A 21,788-nucleotide genomic window follows, 5' to 3' on the forward strand; every position below is an offset into this window, starting at 1 on the left:
GTTGGCTCCTGTGTCCTCAGTCCTGGCCACGGATACGTCCCATCATAGAGTTTGCAGAGTGCGCTTTGAGCGCTAGAAGCAATTTGCACCGGAAGCAGCTGCTATGAGGCTCTCTAGCTCAGCGTTGGCTGCTCCCCATGGCAGCCCCATGCTCAGGCAGGGGTTTTCCCCCACTAGTGGGGGGAGAGGATTCCCCACCCCCCGCTCCAGTTTTCAGCATTTCTAGGCAGCTACTTGTGCTGCTGGATGATGATGATGATGATGATGATAATAATAGTAATAATAATCATAATAATTTCTTGCCCACCTCTCCATTTTGATCAAGGCAGGGAACAACAATAAACGATAAAATACATAATAAAACATAATATACATTGTTAAAAACTTCCTAAAAGACATCCTAAAAACATTTTAAAAACATCTTAAAATTCTACTGGCTAGGCCTGCTGGAAGAGATCAGTCTTTATAGCTTTCTTGAACGCTACTGGACTGTTAAGTTGACGAGTAATATTAAAATAAGCATATTACTCTAAAGCTTCAATAACAATTGGGTTAAAAGGTAGCAAGCACATGAAACATCTTGGGCACGCTGGCCTCAAGTGAATTCATTATTTCCTAGAAAAGTAACCCAGTTCATCCCAGCACGAGTTCTTGAGTATACAATCTCCTTCAGTGCATCCAAAGTTTTGCACATGCGGTGTGTCAAAGTGCATCTTGGGAGCTGTAGTTCGTAATTGCGTAGCACAACATGATGCCATGTCCCGCCACGGCACGTGGCCCCTTGCCGATGGCTGAGTTTCACGCAGCCCCCCTGCCTCATGTGACTGCTTGCCTTTGCCGCCATTGACTGCCTGCCGCTGACTCCTCTACCTCCACATGGAGCCAGAGGGAAGCAGCAGTGGGTGCCGGGGATCGTTCACTCAGGACAAGGACTTGGATGGTGGGGGGCGTCCAAAGACATCCCCAGCGTCTCGGGAGCGACTGCTGCCCTGGTCTTCTCTGCAGAGGAGGTTCTGCAAGGACTCAAGAGCAGTGATACCTCAAGGTCTGGGCGTAGGCAGCCTCCTGGCAGAGCAGGTGCCTCGAGGCCCAAAGGATCCGGGCTCCTCGGGAGTAAGGCGGTAAATCATTTGCAGCTGGAGACTACGAGTGGCGGGCTGCCGGTACGACGCAGGTCCTCAGCCCAACCCTAGCCACCTAGCCTCTGAGCCTGGCTACGGGAGCTCTGCGAGCCTCGGGCCGCTCCACTGCCTTTGGCCCCAGCTCTGCTGGAAGCCCCAGCTTTCCTGGACAGCCTTGGTTCCAGAGTGGGGCTCTTCACCTCACGGTCTGTGTGCTGCTTGGGGGCTTCCCATGGGGGCATTCAGCTGGCCACTGTGGGGGATCATACGATGTGTTGGTCTGATCCAGCACAGCTCGTTTTAATGTGTCTTAAAAACAAACAAACCAGGAAATCAGTTCTCACCGTCGGTGAAAACGACCCCGAGGGTGAACACATTCAGGGGCCTTTCTGTGAACTGGGCTGCTGCACCACTGCGCTGAGCAAAGGCGTCTTCTTTCTGTGTCCCTTTTGCCAGTGCCACACAGTGGAGCGTTGCGCCATACGGTTACAGCCCTGGGCATGCTTCCCTATGGGGAAGCCCTGGTGGGCACCTGGGTGGGGTTGGCGGACGCGATTCCTTTGCCGCAATCGCCAGGCGTCTCCCTGCGGGGCTCAGTGGTCTGGTCGGCTGCTGGTTCTGGGTACTGCTGCCTTGTGTTTCCTCGAGAAGGCCTAAGTGAGCCCTCGCTTCGGGGTGCCTGCGAGCCTTAAAAAAAGGGGGTCGTACCTTTGAATGCGGTAAAGAGTCTGTGGGCCATGCAGACATTTCGGTTTTACTGATTAATAAATGTGCGGTTGTTACTTGGTTGTTGTCGGAACTCTGGATCTTTTCACCTGAGGAGGATGTGCTTCTCTTGCCAGGAAGCTGCGTTTCCTACGACTGACCACGTCGTATTCTGTCTCTGGGGGAGGGGGAAGCCCCCCCCCCCACATCCCCCCGCAGTGAATGGGTTGGGTGCAGGCCATCTGGGGCATCTATGAGGAACTTTGTGGCCCCCTGAAATTTGCATATTTTGCGCCTGAAATTTGCACAAGTGGTACCTGTGGGTGCCACGTTAGGGAAATGGTGATTTAGGGGGGAAGCGATTAAGTTCCCAGATTTCGTGGAAAAGGCCGTGGCTCGGCTCACAAATGCAGGCTGGGCCTGGGGAAATCCATCGAGCCCCGAAAGGGTGGGATGTGATGACACACACACACGCACACACCCCGCTGGAGAGCACTTGCGGCATTGAGCGCCAGCGGTGCTGGGGGGTTTGGCTGCGCTCCCCCAGCTTGACGCTCCTCGTCCTGCTCTCTCTGGCACGGGTGCAGAGCCGGCGTGGTGGCCAGCAAGAGCTGCGCCTGCAGACCCTTTCCTGCCCAGCTCTGCCCCAGCTGCTCCCCGTGATCCTCACTGCTCTGCAGAGGCTCCTGCCATGCCAGTAGGAGGGGAGGGGCCCTGGCTCTGTGGGAGCTCCCTGGCTTGGAACCCAGCATTGCTGCCAGCCTGTGTCAACAATGCTGGGCTAGATGGACCCGGGGGGTGGAGGGCGGAGGGCGGTCTGACTCTGTATGCAGCAGCTTCTTCAGTTCCTCCCTTCTGCGGACTCTGGCCCTTGAGAGCGTGTGCGCATCTGTGCCGCCTGGCCCTGCGCGGCTGGGGCTGGATGTGTGCTCGTGCTGCTTTTTCTGCACGGAGCTCTAAATACCAGGGCCAGAACAGGGCCTGCGGCGCCTGCCTGCCTGCCTGCCTGCCTGCCTGCCTTTGGCAAGGCCCACTGAGCTGAGTGCTAACCACACTCCTTGACGCAACTTCCTGCCGAGGACAGGCTGCTGCACGGCGGCTGGGCCCCCTCCCTTTGCAGGCGAGGCACGATGCCTTCGTATGGCCTCTGGAAATGCCCCCCCCCCCGGGTCTCTGGAGCTCCTGAGTTTGTATGAAAACACACTTCGAAACATAGATAACTGAAACTCTGAGAGGTTTCCATTAAAAGTGCTGAACCAGGAAAGCAAAAGAATGCGGTTCCCAAGGCACGTCTGCTTCCTCTGCAGGCTCTTCTCCCCTGGGGTCCGACTTCGTTCTCTGAATACTTAGGAGGGGTGAGCGCCCGCCCGCCCGCCCACGCACGTGCTCCGGCCGGCTGAGTGTGAACCACACTAGAAATGCTGGAGACCCTCAAGCACGTCTCCTGCCTCTTCCTAGGTCTTTTGAATGGCAGTTGCAAGGCAGGGGGAGAGAAGAAGATCGGATCAGGACCACGTCACGGTAGCTTTCCTTGTCTGTACCATTTTCCTGAGGTCAATTCTCACACACACACCCATGCTCCCTTGAGAGAATGTGAGCTTCAGGGGATTGATTTGTGCCTTCTGCATTCCCCCCCTCCACCTGGCCTTGCAGCGCCTGCTAGCTGAGCATGGAGGGGGCAGCTCTGCCCCATATTTCAGCTCCGCCTGTGAGTAAAGGCAGTGCCATCCGTGGTGCCCCTCTCCATGTGTGGATTTTGACCCTTGGGGGAGGCGTAGAATAAGAATAATAGCCAGCATTTAATATGCATTCACGGCACCTCGCAAACACTCTTTAAGCTTAAAAAAGCGGCCACCTTGCGCAGTCTCCTGGCTAAAGGCCCCAGGGAGCACATGGCTGCGGCACGGGAGGAGGCACGCCCAGCCTCATAGCGCACGGTATGCTGGACCACTGCACAAAATCCAGGCAGCCTCATGCTGATCGCCCACCCCCGTATCTCCACCTGGCTGCTGCTCTGGAGCTGCCGCAGCCACCCTCCACCCGAGAAGTGTGTGCGCGTGCACGCATCCCTGCGAGGATCCAGCTCTCCTCCATCTCCTGGACTCTGCTAGCCCATCGGAGGCTGCAGGGGGCTGTGATTGAGGAGGCGCTCCTGGGGGCTCCGCTGCTTCCTCCTCCTGGGAGCGCGAGCGGCCGCCGTTTCTAGCCTGTGTCTTGGCTGCAGCAGAAGCCGAAAGGTGCTCTGGCCTGTTGGTGCCAGAAGTTTCGGCTGTTGGATGGTATGAAAGTGAAAAATCCGCCTGGATGGTGGCAAAGGAAGTGGCAGGAGCTGAAGCGGAGGGCTGGCTGGCAGCCTGGATTAGCATGGGCACCTTTGACCAAGGATGAGGCAAAAGCCCAGCGGATGAAAGCGTCCGTCTTTCGTGGAGGCCCCACTGGCCAGGGGCGCAATGCCTCTTGAGCAGCAGGTCCAGAGGAGGCCCTGCCCAGGGTGGCTTCCGGGGCCCACGGTGGGAAACGGGACGCTACGATCCCACGGGGTGGGTGGGGTGGGGGTGGCCTTGATCCGGCCAGGCAGTCCTTCTGTCCTCCCTACTTCCACCGACCCACCCACCCCGCCGCAGTATGTTTCTCTGCAAGTGGCCTTAGGTGGGGGAGGACATGCTGTTGAGTAGGTGGATATTAGGAGGAGGGGGTCATCACCCGCCTGTTCATTGGGGTGGGGGAGCGGAGCTATCGGAATGAATGTTTGAGTTCTCCAAGACTCTTATTCAGGCTCAATGTTAAGCAAAATGGGCTGGGCTGGGCTGGGCTGGGCTGGCCGGGGAGGGGGGCGGGGGTAGAAAAAGCTGGCCTTTTGGATCCCAACTGCCTGCAGTTTGTCAGAGTCAGGCCAGCTGGATCCAACAGGCACTTCCCAGGATCAAAACAGATTTCAGGTTGTGGCACAAAGTGCTTCTGCTGGGAGAAAGAAATAATAGGGGATGTTCCTCTATTTTTAAAAAACACAAAATCTCATTGTTTCTTGGATCTGTTTCCAGCACTGATCAGAAAACATGGATCTCAGAGAGCAGGAATAGAGAGAAACGTGAACCTGGTTTTTCTATTAGCAAAGCAGGAGATTAACTTTAGGCGCTGCCGCAGGGAAAGATACAGCGGAAGCCAAATGAGGGCATTGTTTCCTGGTCGTTGGAGGCCCCGTTAGTGACCTTCCAAAGCTTTAGACCGGTCTTCATGTGATCTAAGGCCACGGATCATGTCCCACCTCCCTGCCCTGCCGTCTTTGCTTAACGTCGAGCCTGAAGAGAGGTTCTAGGGCACTCCAAAGGTTTGCTCACTGTTTTGTGATGTTTTAGTTGGTCCTAATAAATCTATTATTGTACTGTGGCTTCGGGATTTGTCTTGTTCTCTTTTGAGAGCATTCAGTCTGGTAGCAGAATCTCTGTGCCTCACAGTGCAATGCAGCTGCCAAAGAGGCTAATGTGATTTTAGGTTGCGTTAATAGGACCACGGCTTCCATACCACACGAAGCAACAGTTCCACTTTATTTTGCAATAGTCAGACCACCTCTGGAGTGCTGTGTACTGTTCCAGGGACCACACTTTAGGAAAAAAGTAGAAAATTGGAAGGCCCTGAGCGGAGGGGAAAGAAGATGGACAAGTGTATGGATCCATCAAAGACCTGACGCGCCGTCACAGAGAAAAGGGAAAAGATTTGTTCTCGGCTCCCCTGCGGCTGTAGCTTAGGTTTCAGGAGGTTTGGATTTTGGTTGAACATTAGGAGAGCCGTCTTGAAGGTAAGAGCAGTTTGCTAATGGAACCATTTCTGGAGTGGGGGTGCTATTGGGCGCACTGGCTTTCTTCCATTAAGCAGAGGTTGGACTACATGGCCTCTGAGGCCCCCTCCAAGTCTTACGTTTCTGTGAGTGCTTCAGCCCTTTGTCTCCTAGGATGCAGCCTCTGCCAGCCACCATCTCCTACGATGCTCATTGGCTTCGAAGGTATATCGTGATATCCTTTCGAGGTGGCTTCTGCTGGGCAATTTCGTAACTGTGCATGAATCAAAGAGGCACTCAGCGTTTGCCGCAGGCGACGCAATTTGTCTCTTGCAAGTTTGTGCAACCAGACAGGCAGCCAGACCTTCCCTGACGAAAGGGAGGGCGGTGGCTGGGCAGGAGGCTTCACCTGCTGTGGAGCGCGTGAGGCGGCGGCGGCTGTGTGTGTCGTGGGCTCGATCTGTGCTCCTTGCTTGGCCCCGGGAGGCTCTGGGGGCCAGGGGTCTAAGATGCCACCAGACCAAGGATAATGTGAGAGCCGGGGTGTGTGTGTGGAGTCAGCGGTGAGGAAGTGGGTGGGGTGAGGTGGGGTGAGTGTTCTGTGTAATTGGAGGGGGGTGTTACGATGCATTTGCCCATTCCTGTGACGGGGAGAATTTTTCCGTGTGCTTTCGAGGATTGGCCGTGCAAGTGCCCCTCCCTCCGCCTGCACGCACAGGCGCAAACCTCCGTCCCGTCCCGCACTGTGCTTCTGCCGCCATTCCTCGAGCTGAGCTGTGGAGTCGGAGACATTTCGTTCCTTGTCTGATGTGCTTTGCCAGCCAATGGGAAGCCGGTGTGGCCTCTCCATGTGCTGGCAGCAGAAGCCTTGCAGAGCTCTTCAAGAATGCAGCGCTGGAATGTCTCAGGAGCAGACAGACAGCAGAGAGGGAAGGAATGGCATGCCGCCTCCTCCTCCTTCTCCTCCTCCAGGGCAGTGGCCACGTACAGCCGCCACCGCCGCTGCTGGGCATTCCTTCCACCCCACCCCACCGGCAGCCAGAGCAGAGAGGCGCTCCTCCAGCACTTGCAGGGAATTCTCCCGGGTCTCAGCTGCCCCTGTTCCTGGCTCCCAGCTGCGTTGGAAAGAGAACCAGGGGACCGGGGAGGGGGAGACGCGGCACTCCTGGGCAGAAGTTGCCTTTGCTCTCCTTTGCAATGGAATTCCTGGAGCCCGTATGCCGCTGCCCCCACCCCTAACTTGCATTGGGTGGGGTAGTTGGGGGCTGTCCTCTTCCTTCTCTGCTGGACTGAGTTTCTCTCAGAAAATTAAAACTAAATGGCCACAACGCAACAACAAAGACGTAAAGAGTATAAAAACGTGGCAGCAGAAGCAAAGTGAGGGTTGGGGAGGCAGGTCAAATGTCACATGTACATCCATCAGCGCCATTCCATTCCATGGTTAGGGGCTGCCATGTCTGAAAAGGCCCTAACATGATTCCTGCCCACCTGGTTGCTGGAGTCCAGGAGGAAGGGGCTGAAGAAGGGGAGATCTTCGTAGCTGGGCCCTCTGATGCTGGCGTAGGACAGCTTTTACAGCACCGTGGTCCCAAGCAGCTCAGTGTTTTAAAGGTTCAAACCAGCAGTGTGAATCAGGGCCGGAAATGAATCCAGAGCAGCTGCGGCTGTTTTAAGACTGGCCAGAGGTGACCCTTCTGCCTGGTTGTGGTCTGTACCAAGCTGCTGTGTTTTGTACAAAACTGCAGTTTCCCAACTGTCTTCAAGGGCAGCCCCGTGTACAGTGCAGTAGTCCAGGCGCGATGTTACCTGAACATGGATGACCATGGCCACCCTATCATTTTCCCGGAAGAGGCTGTGGCTGGCTCACCAGTCTTAGCTAGTAGAAGGCATTGGGTGCCAACGAGTCTGCAAGGACAGAAACCTGGGTCTAAGAGCTCCCATAAGCGACAAACCTTTCCGGTCTAGATGAACTCAGCACCATGAGACTGAAGGGGTACAGATCTTGCCCTCATCTTCATAAAGGGGGTGAGGAACAGAAAAGCACACTGTGGTCATGCAGAGCTGGTGAGGACAAGTCCTGCATTGAGAGGGGTGGGTGGGGGGGTTGGACTCGATGACCTTATAGGCCCCTTCTAACTCTACTATGCTATGATTCTATGAAGTCGTGCCAGACTAACCTTATTTCCTTTTGAGGAGATAGAATGACAAGCCTGCTTGATCAAGGGAATATTTGATTTCAGCAAGGCTTCAGACAAGGCCTCCTGCAATATTCTTGTTGGTAGGCTGGTAAAATGTGGGGCTGCATTATGCTGTGGTTAGGTGGATTTGTAGCTGGTTGATGGGCCGAACCCCAAAGACACTTCTTCTTGAGGGCTCCTTGCCCCGCTGGAGAGAAGGAGCGAACGAGGTGCTGCGGGGATCGTTCCTAAAGCCCACTGTAGAGGGGAGGGGGGAGCTCTGTCACCTTTGCAGAGGACACTAAACTGCACAGGGTAGCTAACGCCTTAGAAGGCGGAAGCAGGATTCCATGTGATCTTGACAGGATGGAGAAATGGGTAATAAGTAACAGTGAAATTAGCAGCAATAAACAGGAGTCAGCAGTGTGGTGCAGCAGCTGAAAAGGCAAATGTAATTCTAGGCTCTATCAGCAGAAGCAGAGTGTCCAGATGCTGAGAAGTGATGGCGGAGTGAATTTGTTTTCTGTGGATCCGAACCAACAGGTCGAAATGACAAGGAAGGGGATTTTGACTAAAGAATTTCCAGGCGGTATAAGCAGTTTGACAGTGGAGCCGGTGGCCTGTGAGGGTGGTGGGGCCCCCCTCGTTGGAGGGTCTTTAGGCTGAGGCTGGCCACCAACCAGGGCTGCTGGACACGGGGCTTTCCTGCATCGGCAGGGCGGGAGGGAGGGGGGTCCTCCGAGGCCCCTTGGCGTTTCATAGCTCTATGAAGCTGATCCTTCCGGTGGGGGGCCACCCTGTCCAGAGCAGGCCAAGGGGTGCCTGCCGCCACAGCTGCGACTCCTGCCCACGGCATCTGCGTCCCACTGGGGCCGAGCCGCTGTTTGTGGCCCTTGTGTCTCGGTCACTTGGCTGAGGGCGCGGGGGGGGGGGATCCAAGTGGAAGTTGTCTCTGGGGTGGGGCGGGGAGTGGCTTGTCCAAAGCAGCCAGGCGCCACCCCTCGCTGGGCCTGAGCTGATGAGCGGGGGTGAGGCGTGGCTGGCCTGGTCGTGGTGCTTGTGCTTCTGCCTTGCGGGGGTGGGGGGAGAGCTGCCTTTTGCTCTGCAGTGGTTGTGCCCGGAGAGTGGTCCTCTCCCGTGGGGGAGATATGCCAGCCCTTGCCCACTGCAGGGAATGCCTTTGGAAGGCCCAAGGGAGGGGCATTGAGGCGCTGGTCAAGGCGCCTTCCTTCCATCCCTCTGTCTGTCCGCCCCTCTCTCTGTTCTTCCAGAGCTCCTCGGACCTCATCCGTTGAGGGCCACTCACCAGCCAAGCCCGCAGGGTTGGCGTGCCCATTTTGAATGCGCTTCCTTAGAGGACAGGGGCTGCCTACCTGTTGCAAGCAAGTGACGGGGGCAGGGGCGGAGGCATTTCTGGTTAGCTCCGCTTCTTTGCTTCTCAGGGCCTGTTAGGCCTGCTGTTCGTGACCCAGTTTTGACGTGCCTGGTAGATTTTTGTACCACGCGTAACCAGTGGGGAGGGGTGGGTCCCCGGATTGGGACCATGGGGGCAGACAGCGGAGGGCTCTCAGCCTCTGCTCCTGCCTTGGTCCTGGTGGGAATCGCCGCCCCTTTTGCAAAAGCAGCCCCACAAGGCCAGATCCCGTTGGCTTCCATGCACCTTGCTGGCCCCCGTGAGCCTCTGCTGGGTCCGAGGGTCTGGAGGCAGCTGCCCCAACCCCAGCTGAGAGCAGGGCTAATCCTGCCCGGCTCGGAGGCATCCTCTGTACTCTGGCCATCGCCCAAAGGCCACAGCTGGCCAGTCGCGATGTTCCTTTGGCCGCCTTGGGCAGGCGCCTCTCCCTCCCTCCCTTCCTCGCAGCATCAGAGCTCTTGCTGGGCCTCAGTCCAGGGCAGCAGCTGCTGTGGATGTGCTGGGGGGGGGGCGGGGCAGGGCTGGGGGGCCGGGCAGGGCCGGGCGCGCCGCCTTTGGAGAGGAAGCACCTCTGGCTGCGCTCTGGTCGGGGAAAGAGGAAACGGGTGGGAGCTTCTGGGAAGGAGATAGCAGGAAGCTCCCAGCAGCCAGCCGGCCTTGGCAGGAGCCGTGCGCAGTGCCAAAGGCTGTGGGCTGAGCTGGTGGCCGGCGCTTGAGAGCTCTGCATTGGCCGTGGATGGGGAGTGTTCTCTGGCTGTGAGAGCGTGGCTGCTGGCCTTGGACAAGAGTCCCCGATCAGCCACAGCTGGGTAGGGGGCTCAGGGCACCAGGGGCCCGTGGCGCTCGTGATGTGCTGAGGGCAGGGTTAGCCATGAGCTGGGGCCGTGTGGTGTTCCGAATCTGGGGCTGCTTGTTGGGGGGTGGGCAAGACAGGCAAAGTGGCAGCATGTGCCAGTGAGAGGGTGGCTGCCAGCCTGAGCTGGGGGGGGCAGATCAGCTCCATCCTGCCGAGCCGGGGGCAGCGCTTTGCCTCCGCCGTGCTCCTTCCCCGGTCGCCGCCTGCACAGGGCAGCTTGGAGCAACTGGCGATGCCTCAGAGAGGAGGCGCAGCGGAGGCCCCTGGGTGCCTCCGCTCCAGGGCCCCACTCCTGTCGGGCGAGGTCTTGGTGCCCTGGCCATGCTCTCGCTGAGCTGCCGATGAGTGGGCTACCAGTCAGAGCTGCTCCTTCACGGTATTGCGTGGACGGGGTCCCAGCAGTGGCCGCCACGAACCGAAAGGTGGCTGAGCCCATAAAAAAAGGGGGGAGCCCAGCTTCCCTCCGACCCCATCCCAAGAGGGCCAAGGGGATTCGCTACTACAGGCAAGCAAGCCAGGGAGCGCTTGCCAGGAAGGCCTCCTGTGGCTTCCCTCTTGTGGTTTCTCTCTCATCAGCATCAGTGGTCTGTATCACTTGCTCCTTTTGGGCCCGGGGCCTTATCAGCCCAGGCCCCCTGTGGACGGCCTTCCTCTTGCGGACAGGGCTGCCATGGCTGAATGACTGTGCTGATCTTCTCTCGCTCTCCCTGGGGCTCTGGCGAAGCCTGTGCGCCACGCCTTGCCTGCTCCTGTGGGTGCCGCAGCGCCTGTCCTGTCGCTCTCTTGGAGCAGTCAACGTTCCCACAGGGTCCCTGGGCCTTTATCCGTGAGGCTCAGCAGGTACAAGGAGCAGAACTTCCGGCGTGGCTGTAGGGTCAAGTGGGGCCCCAGCAGGCCGGAAGTGGGGCTGGGTTGAGGTAGCAGCGGCGCTGCCCTCTTTCCTAGCGCAGCCGCCCCCCGCCCCCCCCCCTCCGAGCTCGGAGCCGTTCACATTGGGGTCTCCGGCGGCCTCCGTCCCATCCACGCCTGATGGGCCAAACCTGCTGCTTAAACTTTGTTAAGCACCTTCCTAATTGAAGCGAATCTATTTAGCCTCGCGGCCCAAGCAAGAGTCATGCAGCAAACGGTGACGTGGGGGATGCCTAAGAGACCCCGTCCCCACCCCATCCCCCACAGACACGCATGCACACACGCACGCTCACACGCTCGCACGCAGTCTTCGCAAAGGGCTGGCAAGCGCCACCGCCAGCCCCGCCGCTGTGTCTGCAGCTGCTCCCACCACCACCACCACCACCAGGCCTTCGCCTGGGGGAAACGGCTCTTTAACCAGGTCTGGGTCTTTTGTAGCCGGAGCCCTGTGGCTCCAATCTGAGAGCTTTGTGTCAGCACCAGGAGCTTTTGGCTGAGCAGAGCTGTGATGTCTGCAAAGCCAAAAGGCAGGTTGGTTTGGTCCGGCCCGTGTTGGGAGAGTGACATGCTGGGCGCGGGAGCCGTTCCCAGAGGCAGCGAGGGAGGGGAGCCCCCCCCAGGGCAGGTGATGGGCAGAGGGAGTTCTGTGCTCTCGTGTAAATGCACGCTGCACTGCGATATGCTGCGCTTGCTGCTCCCGGCGCTGGGGGGCTCACTGTGCCCCGGCCATAACCCAGGTGCCTCCTTTTGCAGGTGAAGCCGGAGAGGGGCCGCCTCCTCAGCCACCACGATGGTTGCCTTATCGCTCAAAATAAGCATTGGCAACGTGGTGAAGACGATGCAGTTCGAGCCCTCTACCATGGTGTATGACGCCTGCCGAATCATCCGGGAGCGGGTGCCGGAGGCGCAGATGGGCCAGCGTAAGTTCTGCGGCGGGGGAGACCGGGGCCGTGGGCGCGTTTCAGTCTTCTCGCTCTGTGACGTCTTTTGTGCCTCAAACATGCATGCACCCTGGGCGAGACGGCTCTCGCCTGCTCTTTCAACTGCCCCCAGGCCAGGGCTTGTCTCCCTTCGGACTCAAGCCCCAGGGCGGCTGGAAGAGTCGGCATCGCAGGGAGCGCCCGCTTCTTCTGAACAGAAGCAACTCCGTCAATTGACCCCCTATTGCAGGCTGGAAGAGAACGGCTTATGACAGTCCTCCAGGGCAGTTCACATTGAGTAGTACAGGTCAGGCGCTGAGTGGTTTACAACAACCCTGCAGCATTGTCCAGAGGCGTTAGATCCCTGTCGCAGGTTGGGGTGTGGCCCACTGTTACTCTTGCAGGCCAGAGGGTGAGGCTGAGCTGCATTCTCACTCCAAGTGCCCCCGTACCTCTCAGGTGGCAGCAAAGGTGTGGCGTAGTGGTGAGAGCGTTGGGCTGGCTGGGGAGACCCAGGTTCGAGTCCCCACCTGGGCAGGAAGCTCCCTGGGTGACTTTGAGCCAGTTGCTCACTGTTAGCTGAATCTAACTCACAGGGATTTTGTGAGGATAAAAGAGGAGGAGGAGGAGGAGGAGAAGGACCATGTAACCCACCTTAGGTTCCTTGCAATAGGAAAGAATACAAGACAAGTGTCATCATCGACCTACTTAAGTTGCCCCCTAAGGCTGCTCCACGCCCCCAATGCCAAATCAAGCACTCAGCTGCACGCAGGAGCATCATGTGCGATGGACCTGCATGCAGCCTGCTTGTGCTTTAAAAACTAAAAAAAAAAGTTCTGCTGTTGAAGCCAGAGCCGAGCTAGAAGAGGGACTTTTGCCTCGGGTGCCCAAGTGACCCCTGCTTGCCCTGTCTGACCCTAACCCTAACCCTGGCTGATGTCCGTGGAGCAGCCTTCCCCCCCCCTCCTCCTCCTCCTCTGCCACTGTAGTTTAACTGTGCGCTGTGTGAAGGAGGACTTCCACCCTCCAATCAGCTCCATGGGGGGGGGGGTGACCCCCTTTGGGTGCCAGTATTATGGGAGAGGGAGGAAAATGTCTCTCTTCCCCCCCCCCCACATACTTTCTCCACACCAAGTGTAACTGTGTACACCTCTCTCTCTCTCTCTCTCTCTCTCTCTCTCTCTCTCTCTCTCTCTCTCTCTCTCTCGTGTGTGTGTGTGTGTGTGTGTGTGTGTGTGTGTTTGAGAGAGAGAGAGAGAGAGAGAGAGAGTCCCGTGTCCACCCCACCCCGGCCTTCACTGGAAGCTCAGCAAACTCTCTGACCTGGATGGCTCTGCCAGGAAGGCAGGTTTGGGGTCTTGTAGCGCAAAGGAAGGGAGGCGTCCAGCGTGAAGTGCTTAATTCCTATTTTGCCTCGGTCTGGGTTTCCCTCACCAGGGCCATTGCTGAGCCTTCTCCTGGTGGCCCCATGAACTGTCCTGGGCAGAGCCCTGGAGTTGTGCTTTTAAGCTTTTATAGTTTATATTGTGTTTTATGCTGCGTTTTACAGTTTTTGTGTTCTTCGTGAACCACCCATAGAGCTTCTGGGATTGGCCAGTAGGTAACTGTAATAAAATAAATAACTAAAGACAGGAATCCTTCACACATGGGGAAACCAGGCGCTAAAATCTGCCCGTATTGTCACCGTGATAGTTTGGGGCAAAAACGAGGGTGCAGCGTTTCCTTGAGAGGCAGGTGGGGTGGGGTGGGGTGGGGTGGGGTGGTCTTCCTGAAGAATCCATTCAGGTCCGTTTGCATTCAGAGATGGCTGCACCTGTGCCTGGGCTGGGAAGGGGGCAACCCTCAAGCTCCGGTGGGGGCGGGGGCGGGAGGGATGAGGCCCTGAGGTGGCTCAGGCTGCGCATCCTGTTGCAGCCGTGGGGTTGGCACGGGGAGGCAGGGGCGGAGGCGGCTTCTGGGGCTTGTCCTGGGAGAGTCTCTCTCTGCTGTTTTGCAGCCAGTGATTTCGGCCTCTTTCTGTCCGACGAGGACCCCAAGAAAGGCATCTGGCTGGAAGCTGGGAAGGCGCTGGACTACTACATGCTCCGCAATGGGGTACGTCCCTCCCCTCCGGCTCTCCTGTGGCTTTCTCTGGAAGAGACCCACAGCCTGTCGGGCCCTTTGTGGTGTTCACAGGGCCCAGCCAAAGGCCCCAATGGGAAGCCCACAAGCAGGTCATGGGTGCGAGGGCAAGCAAAGCAGCTGGGACCGAGAGGTTTTACTCCCTCTGATGCTGGGGGTAACATGCGGCCATCTTGACTAGTAGCACTTGGACAACCGTCTGTCAGGTATGCTTTAGGGTGGATTCCTGCATTGAGCAGGGGGTTGGACTCGATGGCCTTGTAGACCCCTTCCAACTCTGCTGTTCTATGATTCTATGATTCTATGTCCTCATGATAATTCCAGGAACCCCCACACACACCCCCATTCTGGCTGCCCTCTTCCCCAAACTGAACCTGTGGTTGGCGTTGGAAACAGCCGCTGCGTGTTCCTCCTCTCCCCCCCTTCCCCCGTGTGCTTGAGCTTAAACTCCGGCCTTCTCCGCCCCCACCCCGACTTCTCAGGACACCATGGAGTACAAGAAGAAGCAGCGGCCCCTGAAGATCCGCATGCTGGACGGCACCGTCAAGACGGTCATGGTGGATGATTCCAAGACGGTCACGGACATCCTCATGACCATCTGTGCCAGAATCGGTGAGGGGCGCTGAAGGGATGGGGAGGGAGGGGCTGTCCCGCGGTTCTTCACCCCGAAAGCCCCGGGGCGGGGGCTGCCGCTGCTGCCGTCTTTGCAGAGGGGGGCGCAGCGCAGGGCTGGCTGCAGCTCTGGCACTCTCCTCGCCGCTGCCGCCTCTCGCCAAGGCTGCTTGTGGCCGCCCTGCAGGCATCACCAACTACGATGAGTACTCTCTGGTGCGGGAGATCGTGGAGGAGAAGAAGGAGGAGCAGACCGGCACCCTCAAGAAGGACAAGACGCTGCTGCGCGACGAGAAGAAGATGGAGAAGCTCAAGCAGAAGCTGCACACGGACGATGAGCGTGAGTGGGGCGGGGGGAGCGGCCAGGGGGGGAGCGCTGGGCGAGGAGGGGGAGGGAGGGGCGGCGGCGGCGGCGGCTCCCCTGCCTGCCCCTCGCTGAACACCTCCCCTCCTGCAGTGAACTGGCTGGATCACGGGCGCACGCTGCGGGAGCAGGGCATTGACGACAGCGAGACGCTGCTCCTCAGGCGCAAGTTCTTCTATTCGGACCAGAACGTGGATTCGCGGGACCCCGTGCAGCTCAACCTCCTTTACGTCCAGGTATCATCCCCTCCCTGCCCCCTGCCCCCCCCGCCCCCGTGTCAGCATCGGCCTCATGTCTCCTGGCTGTGGAAGTGCCTGGACTATCTGGCCTTGGTGGGCGGAGTGGCTGCCGGGTGGAGGCCGTGGGTCTTGTCCCCCACCCCAGGATCATGGCCAGGGCGAGGGGGGGGATGAGGGTTCACTGAGAGGAGGTGGGCGGCTGCTCATTTTGCCCCCTCCCTGCTCGACAGGCCCGTGACGACATCCTGAACGGCTCCCACCCCGTCTCCTTCGACAAGGCCTGTGAGTTTGCCGGGTTCCAGTGTCAGATCCAGTTTGGTTCCCACAATGAACAGAAGCACAAGCCGGGATTCTTGGAGTGAGTCTCCCCGCCTGTGTGGACGCCGCTCTTTGCAGCGGTGCCCTGGGTGGGTGGGAGGGTGGGGTGAGCTCACTGAGGAAGCCCCCCGCCCTGGCCTGGAGAGCTTGCCAAGGGCAGAGCCTTGATGCCGGCAGCTCCCCGTTCAGCCGGACAGGCCACCGCCATACCTCCGCCCCCCACAGCGGACCAGGCCCACCCTGCGCTACGGCTGCCTGCCTCGTGCCTCTCACCCCTCCCTCCTGCCCTCCGTCCTCTTTTGCAGCCTGAAGGACTTTCTGCCCAAGGAATACATCAAACAGAAGGGTGAACGCAAGATTTTCATGGTGAGTGGAAGGCAGGGAGGCGGCCTCAGCGCCTCCTGGGACGCTCCGGCCGGGCCACATCCCGCCCCCCCAACCGCCAGGTGCCTCTCCTTAGCCAAGTGCAGCACGGTGCATTGGAGGGCCGGATCCCACGTGGCGCTTTCAATGCCTAGATCGCTTAATGTGCCGCCTCCGGCCTACTTACCATACGCTACAACATCCCACACAGGGCATCTCTTCCCATTAGCTCTGCTGGCTCCTGGGCTGATGGGAGTTGTAGGCCAAAACATCCAGAGGGCCCCAAGTTACCAGCAACCACTCATCCGTAGATCGTCCGTGTGGCCTCCTTCGAGTGTGTGGAGTGGTGCTGGCGGGAGGGAAGGCGCGGCGGCGGCTCCTCGGCAGGGACTGGGTGGAGAGCGGGCCGGCTCTGAGGAGTTGGGGCTCAGGGCAGGGGGGACCCAGGCGCCGGGGTCACGGGCCGTGTGCTCTGCTCTCAGGCCCACAAGAACTGCGGCAGCATGAGTGAGATCGAGGCCAAGGTGCGCTACGTCAAGCTGGCCCGCTCCCTCAAGACGTACGGCGTCTCCTTCTTCCTGGTCAAGGTGAGTCGGAGCGCCTGGCCCACGGCTGCCCTTTCCACGGGGGCCTCCTGCTCCCGCCCAGCTGGGGCCTCAAGTGCAGCTGCGCTCGGGAGGCGGACGCCCCAATGCCTGGGGCTGAGTGGGCTGTTGCTGCAGAAAGCCAGGATCCCGGAGCTGAGGCCTGGTATGGGCCTGAGCTGTGACATCTGCCCCTCCCCCCTCCCTGCTGTGGCCTGTAGGAGAAGATGAAAGGGAAGAACAAGCTGGTGCCACGGCTGCTGGGCATCACCAAGGAGTGTGTGATGCGCGTGGATGAGAAGACCAAGGAGGTCATTCAGGAGTGGAACCTCACCAACATCAAGCGCTGGGCCGCCTCCCCCAAGAGCTTCACCCTGGTAATCCCCCTCCTGGGCCGCCCCCCCACCGGCTGCCCTCCCACCCCACCCCAGCCCACCCCAGCCCAGCCCAGCATCCTGCCCAGCCCTCTGGAGACCAGGAGTTGCGTCACGCTCCATCCGAGTAGCTTGTTCCCTGAATTTGAACGGGTGTCTCTGGGGTTCACCTGATCAAGAGAGAACACGAGGGCTTTAAAGGACAGACCCCACTCAGCAACAGTCGTGTGGATCCAGCTGAGTGTTCTGGCTTCAAGAATTAAAGCCATATGGGGTCGCGGTCCCTGAAACTTCCCTCTAGCCAGACAACGCAAATATAGTATCAAAGAGTACATTTCTACTGCTCAGACTTTCTAAGGTCTGAGCAAGTTGTGGCTAAGACGGAACGAGGCAGATCACAAACATTTACACACAGGTTCTAAGCGCTAAAAGTACAGTGAAGATAGCAGGAAGCACATTGGTCACGGAGAGAAACCTGGTTTCCTCTCAATCTAACAGTCAGCATCACAGGTTCACCTTTAGCTAAAGGGAGGGCCCGGTGGTCGAAGCCGGCCTGAGCACGTGTGGCGGGTTTCTCCTTCTCCCAGGATCTCTCTCGCAAGTGGATGAAACCCCCGTGGCCTTTGATATAACCCTCCTGATGCCCGTGGCCTCCTCCTGAGTTTCGGTCGTGGTCATACCGCTATTCCCATTTCTCTCAGGGCCAGCTCCAACCACTCGCAAAGCCACGGTTAGGTCGCTCAACTTTTTGCCGCAAATGGTTAGTGAGCGTGTTTAAACCATGGTTACGTAGACACCACGGTAGGAATGATTCAGACGACATGCTATGTCGTGGTTCACACAACACACTAAGCCATAATGTTTAGCTCAAAATGCTTCATCACCGTGGCTTAGCGTGGCTTCTGAACAAGGTATCAATGCAGCCAGGTCAGCCGCTCGTGCCAGTAACACCCAGGTGGAGGCATCCCTGCGACGCTGAGCAGTCAGCTGCTCCTAGCACTTGTGACTGACTGATCCGTGGCAGCCTTGTTTATTTATTTATTGCATTTTTATTTCGCCCAATAGCCGAAGCTCTCTGGGCGGTTCATAAAAACCATTCAAAATAAAAACAAACAGTATACAAGTATAATATAAAATACAATATAAAAACATAACCAGGATAAAACCAAGCGGCGATGCAGAAGTTAATACAAATTTAAAAGAGCAAAGTTAAAATTGAGTTGCTGGACTGTTCAAATGTAGAGAGAATAAAAAGGTCTTCACCTGGAGTACAGTGTAGGTGACAGGTGAGCCTCCTGGTAGCCACCTGCCTCGCTTCCTTTGGCAGGGGCTCACGAAGAAGGGCCCCTGAGGATGACCTTAGAGCCCAGGCAGGTACGTGTGGGAGGAGGCGTCCCTTCAGAGAGCCTGGCCCCAAGCCGTTTAGGGCTTTGAATGTTAATGCCAGCACTTTGAATCGGGCCCGGACCTGGACTGGCAGCCTTCCTTTGTTTCCGAAAATATATTCCATTACTCACAGTTATCTCACAAAACTGACAGACAGACAGAACTAGTCACACCTACAAGGCACTGTAAATTCTTATCAGTTCCACCCGCTACAGTGCATCTTCCGCTGCAGTCTCACCCCGCATCCCGGGGCTTTTGCGACGGAAGGGGGGCAGGGGTGCTCCCTGGGGGGAAGGGCATGAAGGAAGTGGGGGGGCCTCCGGCAGTTCCAGTACAGTATAGCCCCCCCCCCCCCCCCCGCCATCTGCTGCTCTTGCTTTGCGGTTGCAGGACTTTGGGGATTACCAGGATGGCTACTACTCGGTGCAAACGACGGAAGGGGAGCAGATTGCCCAGCTCATTGCTGGCTACATCGACATCATCCTGAAGAAGGTGAGAGCTTGCGGTGGCGGCAGCTGTGGCAGGGGCGCCATGATCCGTGAGAGAGAGAGGCCCGCTCTGGCGGTCCACCCACGTGGCCAGAGGCCAAGGCCGGTGCTGGGGAAGGAAGGCTCCTGCTGCCGCGCCTCACCTTCCGGCCTGTGGCTGCCCATTGGACGGACGGATGGCCCTCGTGGTCTGCCACCGCCTATGGCATCCCTCCCCCGTGGCCTCATGCTACGGCCGGGGGGAGGGGCAGCGGAGAGGGGGCCCCTGCTGTATCTCCCTGGTGATGTTGGGAGACCCCCTCCTCCCCAGCGCTCCGTGGCGGAAGGATGCCAGCCACGCAAAGCTGCTTGTGACACTGGAGTAACTGCCTGCCTCTTTCTCTGACCTGCAGAAGAAGAGCAAAGACCACTTTGGCTTGGAGGGGGATGAGGAATCCACCATGCTTGAGGACTCGGTTTCCCCCAAAAAGTAAGGCCAGTGGAGCCGATGGCGGGCTGGCTCTGGGTTGCAGGTCTGCTGTGGTCTGGGAGACGTCCCGGGTCTGTTCCCGGGACCCAGAAGCCGTGCAGCCAAGGGGGATGCAGGCCAGAGGGTCTGGCCTTTTTTTGGGGTGCGGCAGAGGGGCGCCTGTGGCGGGAAGCAGAGCAAGCTCAGTGGTGGTGTGGATGCTTCCCCCCAACCCCACCCTCCTCCCCCTCTCTGCTTGCCTTGCAGGTCAACCGTCATGCAGCAGCAGTTCAACCAGGTGAACAAGCCGGAGCATGGCTCGGTGGCCCTTCCGGCCATCATACGGCCCGGTGCTGGGGGCCCTGAGAACTTCCAGATGGGCACCATGCCTCAGGCCCAGCAGCAGGTCACAAGTGGCCAGATGCACCGTGGCCACATGCCCCCCCTGGTAAGAAGCCTTGGCATGTGCCTGGGGGGAGGGGGGAATGTGCCGGAGGTGCGGGTCGACTGTCCTTGAAGTAGAGTGGTTTGTGAGGGCCGTGAGGGCTCCCTCAGCAGCTGGCTCTTTCCTGCTTCCCTCTGGGCCTCTTGGCCCCTGTGGCTGCTGCTTGGAGGCACTTGTGTGGGACCAACCCAGTTGCGTCCCCCGTGGGCCCCTTTCCTGGGATTTTGTGCTTCCTTTCCCTTTGACCTCAGGCCGCCACCACCCCTCTTGCCACCCAAGGGCACGTTGGTTGCTTCTGGAGTTGGGGCTGTGGCCGACACCTCCCCACGGTTCTGACCCCCCATCTCCCCTCCCCTGGCGCCGGATCCTGACTCATCCCCTTGTGTTGCAGACGTCGGCCCAGCAAGCCCTGACGGGCACCATCAATTCCAGCATGCAGGCTGTGCACGCGGCCCACTCCAACCTGGACGACTTTGAGACACTGCCTCCTCTGGGGCAGGACGCGGTGAGTGTGGTGGGGGCGCCCTGCTGGGACGGGACAGCCCCCCTCCTCTTCCACGTGCTGCACTCACACACATCCCTCCTCCTCCTCCTCCTCCTCCTCCTCTCAGGCCTCCAAGGCCTGGCGCAAGAACAAGATGGACGAGTCCAAGCACGAGATTCACTCCCAAGTGGACGCCATCACCGCCGGCACGGCCTCCGTGGTCAACCTGACAGCGGGCGACCCTGCCGAGACCGACTACACGGCTGTGGGCTGCGCCGTCACCACCATCTCTTCCAACCTGACGGAGATGTCAAAAGGTGTCAAACTGCTGGCGGCCCTCATGGAGGACGAGGGCGGCAACGGGCGGCAGCTCCTGCAAGCGGCCAAGAACCTGGCCGGGGCCGTCTCGGAGCTGCTGAAGACGGCGCAGCCCTCAAGTGCGGAGGTGAGCGGGGGGCAGGGGTGGGGACAGCAGCGGTGGCAGCGCTGAGGACGACTTTGGGCAGGAGAAGGCCCTTGTGGGGGGGAAGGCGCTCAAGGCTACGGGCAGGCGATGCTGACTGAGGGTCTGTGCCCCCCTCCCCGCCACCGCTGCGGGGCTTCCTGGAAGCATTGGCTTTGGAAGGGAGCCAACCGGGCTCCTCCGGGTCAGTGCCTGCCACCTCCTTGGCCGGAGGCCTTCTGGAAACGCCCTCTGAAGGAAGGGGAGCTCTGGCTTTGGTGGACAGAGGCGGTGCATGAGAGAAGATCCCAGGCGCTGACCCTTCCCCCTGACCCTTCCCCTTCCCCTCCAGCCACGGCAGAACCTCTTGCAAGCAGCAGGCGCAGTGGGGCAGACGAGCGGGGAGTTGCTGCAGCAGATTGGGGAGAGCGACACTGACCCCCACTTCCAGGTGAGTTCCCTGGTGTCCTGGCCGCCGCCTGGCAGGCGTGTGGGGCAGCAAGCTGGACCGGCAGGAATCCTCGCCAGGAGCTGGAGCCAGAGAGGTCCGTCCGTCCGTCCGTGACTGGGGCTGGGCTGGGCTGGGACTTCGGCCCAGTAATCTCTCTTGTGTTGTGGCTTCATGCACAGATTGTGGAGAGCCGGTGCCCCCGGACCCTGTCCGCTCCCGACCCCAAGACGGTAAAAGGGCCTGTCCCGGGCAGGGGCCGTGCTGCCCAGGGCAGCGCCTCTCTCCCTACATGGGGGCTGCCAATCAGGGGTCCTTGCTAGCCGTGGGGGGCTTGTGGCAATGCTTTCTCTCCAAAGGGGCCCCTGTGCTCGGCTGCTGCTGCTTGGATTGAACGCCCCCCCGGATGTTTGCTGCAGGGAGGGACGATGGCTGGACTTGGCAGGACCCCTTGGCTGTCAGCTAACTGAATAGTCCTGGATAATCCTGAGATCCATTACCCTGTGGCTCTTGGCCCCTGCTTGCCGGCAGCTGGGCTTCTTTGGCCGTGGGGGACTCTACAGGCAGAGCCATTTAAAATCATAGAGTTGGAAGGGGCCTACAAGGCCATCAAGACCAACCTCCTGCTCAATGCAGGAATCAATGTACATGGGGTTCCCTGGTAGTCACCCTTCCAGAATCTGGCCAGGACTAGACCCGCTTAGCTTCGTCAAGGTTGCAGCCTCCCATGCTATCACACCAGATTTGCGCTGCCAAATCCTGGCCAGAGACGGCGGCAGCCTGCTTTAACCGGCA

At 58.9% G+C, this 21,788-nt stretch overlaps 1 protein-coding gene across 2 annotated transcripts in view; it reads left to right on the forward strand.

Moving 5' to 3' along the window:
* The window catches only part of TLN1 (talin 1), a 93,575-nt gene that overhangs the window by 45,237 nt on the left and 26,550 nt on the right, over nt 1-21,788 (forward strand). Inside the window, exons 3-18 of one of the 2 annotated variants that reach the window (XM_063128349.1) lie at nt 11,711-11,877; nt 13,874-13,971; nt 14,481-14,610; nt 14,798-14,950; nt 15,068-15,210; nt 15,444-15,571; nt 15,837-15,897; nt 16,377-16,481; nt 16,700-16,855; nt 18,629-18,730; nt 19,119-19,195; nt 19,442-19,622; nt 20,011-20,124; nt 20,231-20,548; nt 20,898-20,996; nt 21,176-21,226. In XM_063128349.1, the coding sequence (XP_062984419.1) occupies nt 11,748-11,877; nt 13,874-13,971; nt 14,481-14,610; nt 14,798-14,950; nt 15,068-15,210; nt 15,444-15,571; nt 15,837-15,897; nt 16,377-16,481; nt 16,700-16,855; nt 18,629-18,730; nt 19,119-19,195; nt 19,442-19,622; nt 20,011-20,124; nt 20,231-20,548; nt 20,898-20,996; nt 21,176-21,226 (2,046 nt within the window). In that variant the 5' untranslated portion in view covers nt 11,711-11,747. The remainder of the gene's footprint in view (nt 1-11,710; nt 11,878-13,873; nt 13,972-14,480; nt 14,611-14,797; nt 14,951-15,067; nt 15,211-15,443; nt 15,572-15,836; nt 15,898-16,376; nt 16,482-16,699; nt 16,856-18,628; nt 18,731-19,118; nt 19,196-19,441; nt 19,623-20,010; nt 20,125-20,230; nt 20,549-20,897; nt 20,997-21,175; nt 21,227-21,788) is intronic. The other variant, XM_063128351.1, reaches the window with a different exon arrangement.

This window comes from Elgaria multicarinata, chromosome 6 (assembly GCF_023053635.1).
Source record: "Elgaria multicarinata webbii isolate HBS135686 ecotype San Diego chromosome 6, rElgMul1.1.pri, whole genome shotgun sequence".
NCBI classification, from domain to species: domain Eukaryota; kingdom Metazoa; phylum Chordata; class Lepidosauria; order Squamata; family Anguidae; genus Elgaria; species Elgaria multicarinata.